Below are 12,883 nucleotides of genomic sequence, written 5' to 3'. Positions count from 1 at the left end.
TTCTTCTACAACCTTCTCAGTGCCTTTACTTACTTCTTCCTGATCTGGGATTTTGATTATGCACCTGTTGTTCTTCTTGATGGCGTCCGAGATTATTCTTAGGATTTCTTCTTTTTCCTTCCTTTTTGATCCTGCTTTTTGCTCTAGCAGATCAATGGTGACAATTCTATCTTCCAGTTCACTGGTCTGTGTTCCATCTCTTCAACTTTGTTCATATGTCTCCCCACAATGTTGACAGTATCTGAAACATTGGTCCTCATATTTTGGATTGTAGTTTCTTGCTTTTCCAGAGCCTTTAATGCTTTGTTTGTGTTCTCTGCATTATTTTGGATTTTATTTTTTAAAGTTCCTCCTGGTTTTTGCTTGCAGTGTCCTGTAATTTTTCAGGTTTGTCTTTCACCCATTGAAAATATTAAATCATTGTTCGTTTAAATTCTGTGTCAGAAAGTTCCATCAGACTTGCTGGCTTCAGGAAATCCATTGATACTGTGTCATGGGGTGATATCTTTCTTTGGGTATGCGTAGGGTGTGAGGTTGCCTGCTTCTTACATGACATTGCTGTGGGAGAGTTTTTCACACCTGGTATGATAGCAGTGTCTGGGTCTGATAACACTGCTCCAGAGGAGGGTGGAGCAGGTAACCTGCCTGAGTTTCTGAACTTTTGACTCAAGGGAAGACTTGCTTCAGTTTGGGATAAGTCCTGTGAATTAGTAGCTTCCTCTGTTAGATAACTCTTGCAGCTTGTCTAGTCCAAGGTGCTCTAGGCTAAAGGTAGCTCATGATTTAGGAGGGGAGAGAAAATGAAATGGTCTTGCCTGTGGTACCGATGTTTCTGGCATAGTTCGGAGGTGCAGCATTGGGTAATCCTCCAGGTGTTAGTGCTGGGACATCCAGGTTGTGGACCCAGGTCTTCCAGATGGTGGGGTCATATACTCCAGGTGGCAGGGGCAGGACTTCTAGGCATCAGGGCTGTGACTTCAGGTTAGCAGGTGGAGTGTTCAGGCAGTGGGACTAGGAATTACAGGAGAAGGGCATGTACCAGGCTTCCAGATGGTGGATGGCAGTGTCAGGCAGCTGGGTAAGGCCTTCAGATAATTTCAAGGGTCCAGGATCTAGGGTTGGGGGGACCTGCCAGGCAGTGGTGCCATGGTCCAGGCAATAGACCAGTTCAGGACACACTAAGAAATTTTTTAGGCAGGTACCTAGTTAATTACACAGCATAGAAGCAACCTTAGAAAAGTTTATTATAAAAATAAAAGCACTATGTTGCCTCCATGCAATCCAAATTTCTTTCTCTCTCCTCTTCTTCCCTTTCATAACCTTGTTCCTATAAAAAAAATAAAAGCACATTTATGGTGCAAAGTATTAATGTTGTTAAACTTTAGACATAGCTATGTGGGTTGTAGAGAGTAATATTAGAAAAACATCTGAATAATGTGACAGAAGGCATCTTTAAAATAAAGCCCTTTATTAAACATGCTATACTCTGTGATAGAAGTCCGTAGTTTTAGTCACATGGAGTTGCAATTACATTTGATGATAAGAGTCAGGGTCCAGTAAGGATCTTTATTCTTTAGGTAGAGAAGAGGAACACCCTCAGGACATACATGAAACTTACCCTTGTGTAGGGTAGCTTTGTAGAGTAATTGAAATTAGTGGAAGGAATCATGAGATAAAAAGAACTGCCCATCAGATTAAGACAAAATAGGCAGAAAGATTCAAGATCTACTCCTGATTATTCCAGCACTCTGCTTTCAACCCATCTTAGAAATAACCCAGGATTAGGCAGCATTTTCACTGGGCATGAAGTCTCCATTATTGTTGCTGTTAGGTGCTATTGAGTTGACTACCACTCATAGCGACACTCTGAACAACAAATCAAAACCATGCCCTATTCTGTACCATTCTGATGATCTCTGATATGTTCAAACCTGTTGTTAGAGTTACTGTGTCATCAACCCATCCCCTTGAGGGCTTTTCTCTTTTTAAGTGATTCTCTGTCTTTTCCAGCATGATGTCTCCTTCTGAGGATGCCCTCCTGACAATATGCCCAAAATACAGGAGAAAAAAAATCGAATCATCCTTTCCTGTAAGGAATACTCTGCTCTTTTCAAGAGTTTTCCCAAATTGTGCCAAGAAATCTAGAGAACAACCACTTGGCCAACTGACTGGAAGAGATCTATATTTGTTCCTATCCCAAAGAAAGGTGACCCAACAGAATGTGGAAACTACAGAACAATCTCATTGATTTCACATGCAAGCAAGATTTTACTGAAGATTATCCAAAAACAACTGGAACAGCACATCAACAGAGAACTACCAGAAGTCCAGGCTGGGTTTAGAAGGGGTCGTGGTACTAGAGATATTGTAGCTGATGTTAGATGGATCTTGGCTGAAAGCAGGGAATACCAGAGGAATGTCTATCTGTGTTTCATTGACTATGCAAAGGCATTTGACTGTGTAGATCATAACAAACTATGGCTGACTCTGAGAAGAATGGGAATCCCAGAACACTTGATCGTTCTAATGCGAAACTTATACTTGAACCAGGAGGCAGTCGTCAGAACAGAGCAAGGGAACAATGCATGGTTCAAAATTGGGAAGGGCGTACGCCAGGGATGCATCCTATCTCCATACCTTTTCAACCTGTATGCAGAACATATTATCCGGGAGGCTGGGCTCTATGAGGAGAAATGTGGGGTCAAGATTGGTGGACGATTTATCAACAATCTGCGTTATGCGGATGACACAACCCTGCTTGCTGAAACTGAAGAGGACCTGAAGCGCCTGCTGCAGAGTGTCAAGGACTGCAGCCTACAATATGGATTGAGGCTCAATGTCAAGAAGACAAAGATTCTCACCACTGGACCAATTGGCAGCATCAGGATGGATGGTGAAGAGATTGAGATTGTACACAGCTTTAGTCTGCTTGGCTCCATAGTCAACAGTCTTGGCACCAGCAGCCAGGAAATTAAAAGGCGCATTGCAATGGGAAAGTCTGCTGTTAGGGACCTCTCCAAAGTGCTGAAGAGCAATGGTGTCTCTTTGGAGACTAAGGTGCGTCTGATACAGGCCATGGTCTTCACAATCACCTGTTATGCATCAGAGAGTTGGACAATGACCAAGGAGGATAGAAGGAGACTTGATGCCTTTGAGCTGTGGTGCTGGAGAAGAGTATTGAGAATACCATGGACTGCTAGGAAAACAGATTTGTCCTGGAGAGGGTTAAACCGGGTGGCTCCTTGGAGGCAAGGATTCTGAGGCTCCGTCTAACATACTTTGGACATGTTGTGAGGAGAGACCAGTCCTTAGAGAGGGACATCATGCTTGGGAGGGTGGAGGGACAGCGCAGAAGAGGAAGGCCCTCTATGAGGTGGATTGATTCAGTGATTGGGACAATTGGGATGGGAGTGTCAGAGACAGTGTAATTGGCACAGGACAGAGCGGAGTTTAGGGCTGTTGTACATAGGGTCACTATGAGTCGCAGGCGACATGATGGCACATAATAACAACAACAAGAACAACAGTCCAAAGCATATTCAATACTCTACTTCAATACCATGGAAAGCATCCAGTCTTCTTTGGTCTTCCTTATTCTTTGATGATCGACTTTTAGATGCATAGAAAGCAATTGAAAATATCATTTCTTGCATCAGGCAAAACTTAGTCTTGTTGACATCCTTGCTCTTTAGCACTTTTTAAAGAAGTCTTGGACAACAGATTTGGCATACTCAATATGTTTTTTTTTTTTATTTTTTGACCACTGTTTCTGTGGGTGTTGATTGTAGAGCCACGTACAACAAAGTTGTTTTTAACTTAAACTTTTTTCCTTCTGTTGTGATATTGTGTATTGGTCCAGTGGTGAGGTTTTTTTGCCTTTCTGATGTTCATTTATATCCCATATTGAAGGCAGTAGTCTTTGATCTTTTGCAGCAATTGCTTCAAGTCTTCTTCATTTTCTGTGAGCAGGGTTATGTGATTAATTGTTGATGAGTCTTCCTCTAATTCTGATGCCACATTTTTCTTTATAAACTTAACCTTCTATTACTAGCTTAGCATACAGATTAAAAAGGTATCGAGAGGATACAACCCTGACACATACCTTTCCTGATTTTAAACCTTGCAATGTTTCCTTGTTCTGATTGGACAATAGTTTCTTGGTCTATATATAGGTTTTCCATAAGCACAAATAAGTATTCTTGAAGTCCCATTGTTGTCAATATTATCCATAATGTCTCCTTTGAGTCTGAGTCAGATATATGATAGCTAACAACAGTAACAATGGGATTAGGTGACCTTGAGTATATACAGGGAAATGACTGGTAAGATAAGAATATGTTGTCTCTTACACTAAGGCTAAATGTTGAGACAATTAAATTTCTAATTTCAATTTATTCCTTCACCCTAGTACACTGCTTTCAGATGATTGAAGTCGTCTTTGTAGTCTTTTCATGGCTGACTTCATCTCTTGGTTCCTTAGAGTGTAGATCATAGGGTTCAGCATGGGAGTGATGATTGTGTTATTGAGGGATATTGCAGTGTCCATGGGCAGTGTTATGAAAGGGCGACAGTAAACATAAATGCATGGCACAAAATGGAGGGTCACCACCATGATGTGGGAGGTGCAAGTGGACAGGGTCTTGTTCCACCCCTCCCCAGAGTGGGATCGCAGCATCACCAGAATAGCAGTGTAGGACCCCAGAAGTAGGAGGAACCACAGTAGGGTCAGTAGTCCGTTGTGAGCAATCATGAAAATTTCCACGGCAGAGATGTCAGTGCAGGCCAGTTTTACCACCTGGGGCACATCACAATAGAAGGTGTCCAGAATGTTGGGGCCACAGAAGGGAAGTGGAAGCATAACAATTGTCTGGACAATTGAATGCAGACCACCTCCCACCCAGGAAGCCACCACCAAGGCTAACCACACCTCTCTCCTCATCATGCTCACGTAGTGGAGGGGTTTGGCGATTGCAAGGTATCTGTCATAGGCCATTACAGAGAGGAAAAAGACATCTGCCCCACCAACAAAGTGGAAGAGAAAGATCTGTGCCATGCAGCCATTGTAGGAGATGGTCTTCCTCCTTGATAAAAGATCCACCAGGAACTTGGGGACAGTGATGGATGAAAAGATAATGTCCAGGACGGACTTATTTCGCAGTAGAAAGTACATGGGCGTGTGGAGGCGGGATTCACAGGTGACAGTGACCACAATGAGGGCATTGCCCAACACAGTTGTTACATACACAAGAAGGAAGACCACAAACAAGAAGCGCTCCAGCTCCTGAAATCGAGTGAGTTCCAGGAAGACAAATTCCTTCACAATTGTGTGGTTGTTCTGGTTCATGGTGGGGAACTCTTTCTTCTAGGTCTGCCTGGGAAGAAGAAATGTTAGGTTAGGAGTGTGGTCTCATGAGGGAAAAATAACATGTTTAGTAAGTTTTTTTACTATGCAGATGAACGTAATTGTTTAGAAAAACTGGGTTAGACTTTGTGTAGTGTGTGTGTTTATGGTGTGCATGGTGTACATTTTTTGTCTTTCCTTTGGAAAGAACCTGGATTACATGAACCTGAATTACCAACTTCTATGGATCATATGTTTTTATTTGACTACAAGGAGATGGATGGACTGTGGTTCATTTAGACAATGATTTATCTCCTCTATTGACTTTTCTTCATGTCTACAAAGCTTTGTACTTTTCTAGAAGCATCTGTCTACAACATCACTTCTTAGTTTTAATTTTATGATGTCTCTGTGGGATCTACAGAGTAGCTAAAGCTATATTTTACATATGAGAAAACAGAAACTGAGAGCTAGTAATTACTTGACTATAACTGCATAATAGCGGAACTAATAACTTGTCAATCAAGAACTTGAATGAAGATTAATTTCTTAGGTTAGAAATCCATCCAATGTATATGTCTTGTAGATGACAAAGCCATGGTATCTGTTTATTTTTGTTTTGTTTTGTTTTAACCATACAGTTGTTGTTATGTGCCATTGGATCATCTGTGACTCATAGCCACCCTATGTACAATAGCTCTGAACTCTGCCCTATCCTGAGCCATCTCATTGTCTCTGACATATCTACCCCCATTACCCAAGTTACTGTGCCAATACATTCGAGGTCTTCCTCTCCTATGCTGTTTCTCTACCCTTCTGAGAATGATGTCCTTCTCTTGGCCACATGCCCAAAACATATGAGATGGAGCTTCAAAGTCCTTGCTTCCAAGGAGAAGATTGGTTTCACCTTCTCCAAGATAGACCTGTTTGTTTTCTTAGTGGTCCATGGTATGCTCAATACACTTCTCCAGCACCAAAAGTCATATACATAAATTCTTCTGTTATACCTAGTCATTTTTCAGCTCTCTGCTGCATACTGAGTAATTGTGAAGATCATGGCCTGAATCAGGTGCATCTTAGTCTCCAAACTGACGACATTGCTCTTTAGTACTTTGGAGAGGACTTTGACAGCAGCCAGTGCAATTCATCTTTTGACTTCTTGACTGCTAGTGCTAAGAGTGGACCTGAGCAAGATAAAATTGTTAACAACCTCAGTCTCTTCTCTATCTATCGTGGTGCTTCCAATTAGCCCAGTGGTGAGAATTATTATGAGGAAGAACATAGCATCAAGATTGGAGGAAGATTCATCAACAACCTATGTTATACAGATGACACAACCTTGCTTGTTGAAACTGAGGGGGACCTGCAGTGTTTGCTGAGAAAGGTCAAGGACTGTAGTTTTTAATATGGTTTGAAGCTCAACATCAAGAAGGCAAAGATTCTTACCACATAATCATTATATTTATTGGATAGATAAGGCCAATGAACTTGAGTAGAGTTCTAGAAGAGTGCTAAATGTCCCATGGACTACTAAAAAAGCAAACAGATATATCTTGTAGAAAAGTGCAAACCAGAGTGTGCCATGGAGCCACAGATGGGGAAACTTCATCTCATATATTTTGGTTATGTTGTTAGGATTGGATATTCTGTGGAAAGGGACATAATGCTTGGAAAGGTGAAGGGTTATCAAAGGAGAGGATGATCCTCAATAAAATAGAGTAATACAGTATCTGCAGCAGTTGGCTCAAGTGTGTTTGTGATGATGAGGACAGCATCAGATAGGACAGGGTTCAGAACTGGGCTAGATAGATCAGGGTTCATAAATTCACTATGAGTCATGCTCGGCTCTACAACACCTAACTACCACAAGGCCTAAATGAAGAACCATGTCTACTCCAGCAATTGCCAGTTTTAACCAACCTAGTGGTTCAGCAGAAGAAAAACTTTGATGAACTATTAAGATTATAGCTTAGAAAACCCCATGAAACAGTTCTAAACTATAACTCATGAGCCTGTGTGAATTAGAATTGACTTGCAGAAATGGACCCCCCCCTTTTTTGGTAAAGCATAAATAGTAACTAAACATCCTTCTCATGGAAGAAGGATAGGTAATCTACCCCTGTGCACCATACTGCCTCTGAAAACCCACTGGAGGGTCAACCATGAGTCATTTCAACATGATGGCACACAACAACAACTAGTTACTTAAATAACCTATTTTATCTTGGTCTTATCGCTTAAAGGAAAGAAAGAATACTGCACAAACTCTAGACCTTACTTTGGACACATAGAGATCTTGATATTATGTAGAGGTTTAATCATAGTTCAGGGCACATGAAAGTACTCTAAGAAACTAACTAAAGCTAATAAGACCTTAACGATATCTTTGCCCAATTCTTCTCTTTTTAGGGATGAACAGTTTTCCCAGTATTAGAGTATATATTGGCAAAACACAGAGAATATTTGCCTATGGTCTTGATTTGGGGTTCAAGAATTTTCTACTATTAATGTATTTGGAGCTCTGGTGGCTTAGTGATAAAGAGTTGCACTATCATTCCAAAGGGATATGGTTTGAATCTAACACTTGCTCCTCTGGAGAAAGATAGACAATCTCTTTCCATGGAATTTACAACCTCTGAAAACCCACTAGAGGGTCAGCAATGAGATTGTTCTGACATGCTGGTATACAACAACAACAGCATTTTTATATTAAACCAAAATAGTTATTTTGTAATCAATTCCATGGCCACTAGAGGACAGAAATATTTATGATAAGAATATTTTTATATCCCAAGGATATTAATACTTCAAATAATTTTAATAAACCAAATAGATGAAATAATCAAAATTTACCAAAAAAATAAAATCTGTCATTGACACAATGGTTTTATGTCTGAAGGAAAAAGAATAGTGAAGAAAAGTATAGAATGGGTGAATAAATAATAGAATACTTTCTCTGATAGCATATAACAAATAATTCTGTAGAGAATTTGTTTCTTGATTATTTATTTACTCATTCGGTCAAAGATCAGTGTATTTAGGTTCAATTTGAAAGACATACAGATAGGATTTTAAAGAAAAATTTTCTTTGTTAATCTTTGTAGCAATCTATAATGCTTGTATCATTAGAATAATTTCATTATTTTAGAACAGCATATTATCTTTGTATGAATTCTGTTGCTACAAATCCAGTAAGAATCTTATTTTTAAATGCTAGCACTCAATAACCCATTACCTAGTTTGGAATTCTCAATGACATCTATCAAATAGAAAAATGTTTATGTCTGGAGTAACAATAACGACTCTTATGAAAAGCGTCTACAAGAAAAAATGTATTAGCATTGTATTGAGAGCGTAATATATTCAGTCCCTCCTCTCCATATGCAACCTCTAGGGAAACATTTGTCTTAAAGCCAAGAGCAAAAGGGAGCTCCCTTAGGAATCCAATTAGATTCTTCCTCTTAGACTATGAGAGATCTGCAACTGATTTTTGTCTTTTTATTTTGGCTTCTGAAACACTCAATAGCATATTTATTCCCTCCACCCCCTACCAGTGTGGTCTTTTAGCCATTTTTTATTTGTATTTTATTACTTTAAATTGTTGCTATGTGATCTCCTTAACTCTGTGGGATGTGATGGACAATTCTTTAGTTCCTAAGGTAGATAGAGGCATACATGGATTTTATGTCCATGGGAATCAGATAGGCAGAGAATTATTCGTGAAGACTAGGTTGCAGTGCAGTATGACTCAGGAGAGCGGAACAGTCTTGGAGGACAGAGATTGAGAGAGGGAATATTGAAACCAAAGTTAAATGGGGGGTATTGGGAGAGAGGTTTGAAACCTGTGCTGAGTGTGAATAACTACAAAGTCGTAAGTTATGCTGTACAAGTTACTAATAAGTAGTTCATCAAAACTACTAGAATTTTGATCTAAAGTAGAACAAAAATGAAGTAATCAGTTTTATAAATATGAATTAGAGAAGAACTTTCTTAAGTATCAAAGAACGTTCATTTTGTGAAACATGGGTGACCCTGGAGGACATTATGCTGAATGAAATAAGTCAGTGACAGAAGAACAAATATTGTATGACCACACAATTTTTTTGTTTTTTTAAAATTAATATTAAATTTTATTAGTTTTAATGAATATTTACAGAGATTTTGGGTTTTCATTCATTCATTGTTGCACTGTTTTCTCTACCCTCCTCCCCAGTTCATTCTTCTTTCCCCCCCCGAATGTCTGTTTTAATTGTCCAATTGCCACAGTGCTTGTCAAAGCCAGTTCTGATTAATCTCCTTTGTCAGTGTGTCCTTTGCCATTCCCTATCTCTCCTCCCTGAGAGAGACTTCACCCTGATTCATAAGGAAAAGGGGATGGCGTATTCTCTTAGCTACTTCCTGATGAAAAGGGACGCTGTAGGTTGAGCGCACAATTTTGACTGTGGATTTTGATACTGCTAAGAAAACATATCTTTCTGTGCCCAAATATTTGATATCTTTATATAGATTGATTGCATGAGCAGAAATATATAGTAGAACTTAAAAATTTCTTATGAAAAGAAAAGATTAAAGGAATTTTGTTAGCATAATAGTATAAATATAAAAATTAAAGTAACAGAAATTTAGCTAATATATTTATAAATTTTGAGCTAAAGAAGAACTTTCTTAAACATAATGTTAAACTTTCTTAAACAGAATGCTAATTTTGTTAAACACCACATGACATGGGTGACACTGGAGGACATTATACTAAATGAAATGTCAGTGATAAAAGAATAAGTAGTGTGTGAGTCCACTATCATAAAATGTTAAAGAAAGACTTGCAGAGAGATATTTATCTCATAATTACCAGGGGTAAGAGGAGAGGAGAAGAGGTAACATTAGTACTAGCTATTTGACACATACAGTGTATTAAGAGTAAGGCCAAATACAATTAAGTAATAATGATCATCAGAATATTACTCAAGAAAACAATGTGAAGTGGTGTACATAAGATACACACAACAAGCATGGTATGACATGTGTATGACACAGAATCCTACATTATCATTAATAACAAACATTAATCTACAAATAGATACACAGGCAGACAGCCAAGGCAAATAAAGATGAGCAGGCAAGAAGGACTTAGATCCATGACTAGACATAAGTTTGGTAGATGATATATCTATGAACATATTTGTATAGGTTGTAAATATGTCTCAATTTTGTAGTCAACAGGAGATAAAGTAATGTGAACTTCCTACTTACGACCAAATGCTTTCAGAAAATGGATTACTGCCCTGAAGGCCTCAGGATCATAGTTTTTGGAGACTTTGAGATTAATTGGTAGAACCTTATCCACAAAGACACTACTCTCTGTTCTACTTGGGTATTGACTGGGATGGTAAAAGCTTGCGAGAGGCCATCTCAGGTAGTGATTGGTCACTCTCTCTTTCTAACAAAGACAGGGAAATACATAAAAAGCAAATACAAGTAGAAAGGACAGACTAAAGAACCATCTGAACCTCAATTGCCATGAACCTGAGACCAGAAAAAGCAGATATGCTTGATTACCACTGCTGAACACAGTAGAGGGTCCAGGACAAAGTTGGAGAAAAGTTATGGAACAAAACTCAGATATACAAAAGTGGCCAAGTTTATTGATCTGGTGGAAACTAGTGGAACCCCTGAGACTTTGATCTTCAATTACAATTCTAGTCTGGAACTAAGTACACACCTGCATGTAAATATTTGGTCAACAATGCACAGGCCTTTCAGGTGAACATAACATCAGGGAAAATATTTACTCATTCAATCAAAAATAGAAGATCAAAGAACTGTATTTTTCCAGGCTTAAAACTCAGAAGGCAGAAAGGAATAAGAGAGAAGGATGACTGAAAATAAGAATGACTAAAGGAGGACGTAGGAAGAGTATTTTTACCAAGTGGGGATTGTAGTTAGTTACATCACTTAATGTGTATGATAACTCACTCTAAACCTCTAAGTACTATTCAAATGAAAGGTATTACTATCATAAAGATACTAATATTGTTATACAATAGTGCTTCCCAAAGTGCTGATCTATTAAGCCAAAGACTGGTGCTTTGAACTTAGTAGCACTTCCTTGAAAAAAGTTGGAGAATCTTCTTTAGTAAAGATTTACTCTTTGGAAATTCTGTAAAACCCTTTAACTCTGTCCTTAGAGTCTCTAGGATTTAGAATCTAGTCAACAGCAGTTGATCGTGTCTTTTAATCTCTTTTTTCAGAGAAAGACCATGTCTCACTTTTATCCCTACACATTGTAGGTGTTTGATAAATTTTATGGAAGGAATTAAAAAGCACTCTACTAGCTTCCCTACTAATCTCAGTGTGCTTTGGTTTTTCTTTGCTTTCCAACAGTAATACAGTTCTTTTGAGGGAACAAGATAGTGATCATTCTGAGGATGTATCATTGAAAATCAATGACTACTGTCTTACTCATTTTAAAGACCATATTTGCAATTATAGCATTCTGTTTCCACCACAGAAAAGTACAGCTTCTAAACTTTGAACAGAGAGGAGAGAAATGAAAAGACTTCTAGTTAATAGAGTATATAAACTCCATAATTTATTATGGAAGGAAAGGGATTTTAGCAGCTGGCATGAAAACAGGTTAGTTATAAAATGGTGACAATAAATTCAAAGTAAACTTTTTAGAAGACGAAGAAAGGAGGATGAAGACAAGGAGGAAGAAGAGAAGAAGGAGAAGAAGAGGGATAAAGAGAAAGATAAGGTGGAGAAGAAATGAAAGGAGAATAAAGTGGAAACGGATCAAAGCAGCTGAATGATATTTTCAAAGTATATTGTCTGTCTTGAGAAAGAAAACAGTTTAGATTAAAGGCAAGATATTTTAGTAAAATGAAAGCTATTAATTCAAAAGAAAATATAATTTAAGATTTTAAATGCCTATTTTACCTTACAAGCCTATTTTACCTTACAAAGTTATCTCCTCAGATGCCTTTGGCAAGGCCCTCACCTACCTTTTGGCAGTTAGAAAGGAGAGTCTGCTAGGGTCCTCATCTTTGCTGATTTGTCCTTTTCACAAGAAAATGAGCACAGTTCATATTCCTTCCACGGATACTGACTTAAAAGTCTAAAATAATAACCACCACAGGGGACAGTGTTGAGTATTTGTAGGAAATACAATTTGCACTGAAGAAGTTGAGAACTGTGGATGCAATGGGAGTTATTAAAAAGTTACTAAGCAACAAAACATGCACATACATTCTCTGCTCCCCCGTCCCCACTTTCACGCCAACACTTCTCTGACCCCCCCCATTATTATGTAATGGGAAAGTGATGAAATCTTGAGAGTAGAGCCTTAGGAATCCACAAAGGTAATTCTAGAGACTGCCAAAAGATCAAGCTGGGTTTAGAAGATGTTGCTGCACCAGGGATATCTCTGATGACGTCATGTGGATCCTGGTTGAAAGCAAAGAAATATCAGAAGAATGTCTACTTGTATTTTCTTGACTGTGCAAATATCATAACAAACTTTGGCTAATATTGAGAAGAATGAGA

The 12,883-nt window shown here is 38.6% G+C and overlaps 1 protein-coding gene across 1 annotated transcript; it reads right to left on the bottom strand.

Moving 5' to 3' along the window:
• Positions 1-4,399: 4,399 nt before the first annotated feature.
• On the bottom strand, positions 4,400-5,344 carry LOC102853704 (olfactory receptor 4D6-like). Its single transcript, XM_006900431.1, has one exon. The coding sequence runs from the start codon at positions 5,342-5,344 to the stop codon at positions 4,400-4,402; it is 945 nt and encodes a 314-aa protein (XP_006900493.1).
• Between the last annotated feature and the right edge of the window lie 7,539 nt (positions 5,345-12,883).

This window comes from Elephantulus edwardii, unplaced genomic scaffold (assembly GCF_000299155.1).
Source record: "Elephantulus edwardii isolate Elephantulus edwardi_28Jun2011 unplaced genomic scaffold, EleEdw1.0 scaffold00284, whole genome shotgun sequence".
In the NCBI taxonomy this organism is placed as follows: Eukaryota; Metazoa; Chordata; class Mammalia; order Macroscelidea; family Macroscelididae; genus Elephantulus; species Elephantulus edwardii.
Note: the sequence above shows the minus strand (reverse complement) of the source record. Positions and strands in the feature narration are given on the sequence as shown.

Coding starts and splice junctions, on each gene's coding strand:
- LOC102853704 (XM_006900431.1), bottom strand. CDS start 5,344: ATGAACCAGAACAACCACACAATTGTGAAGGAATTTGTCTTCCTGGAA.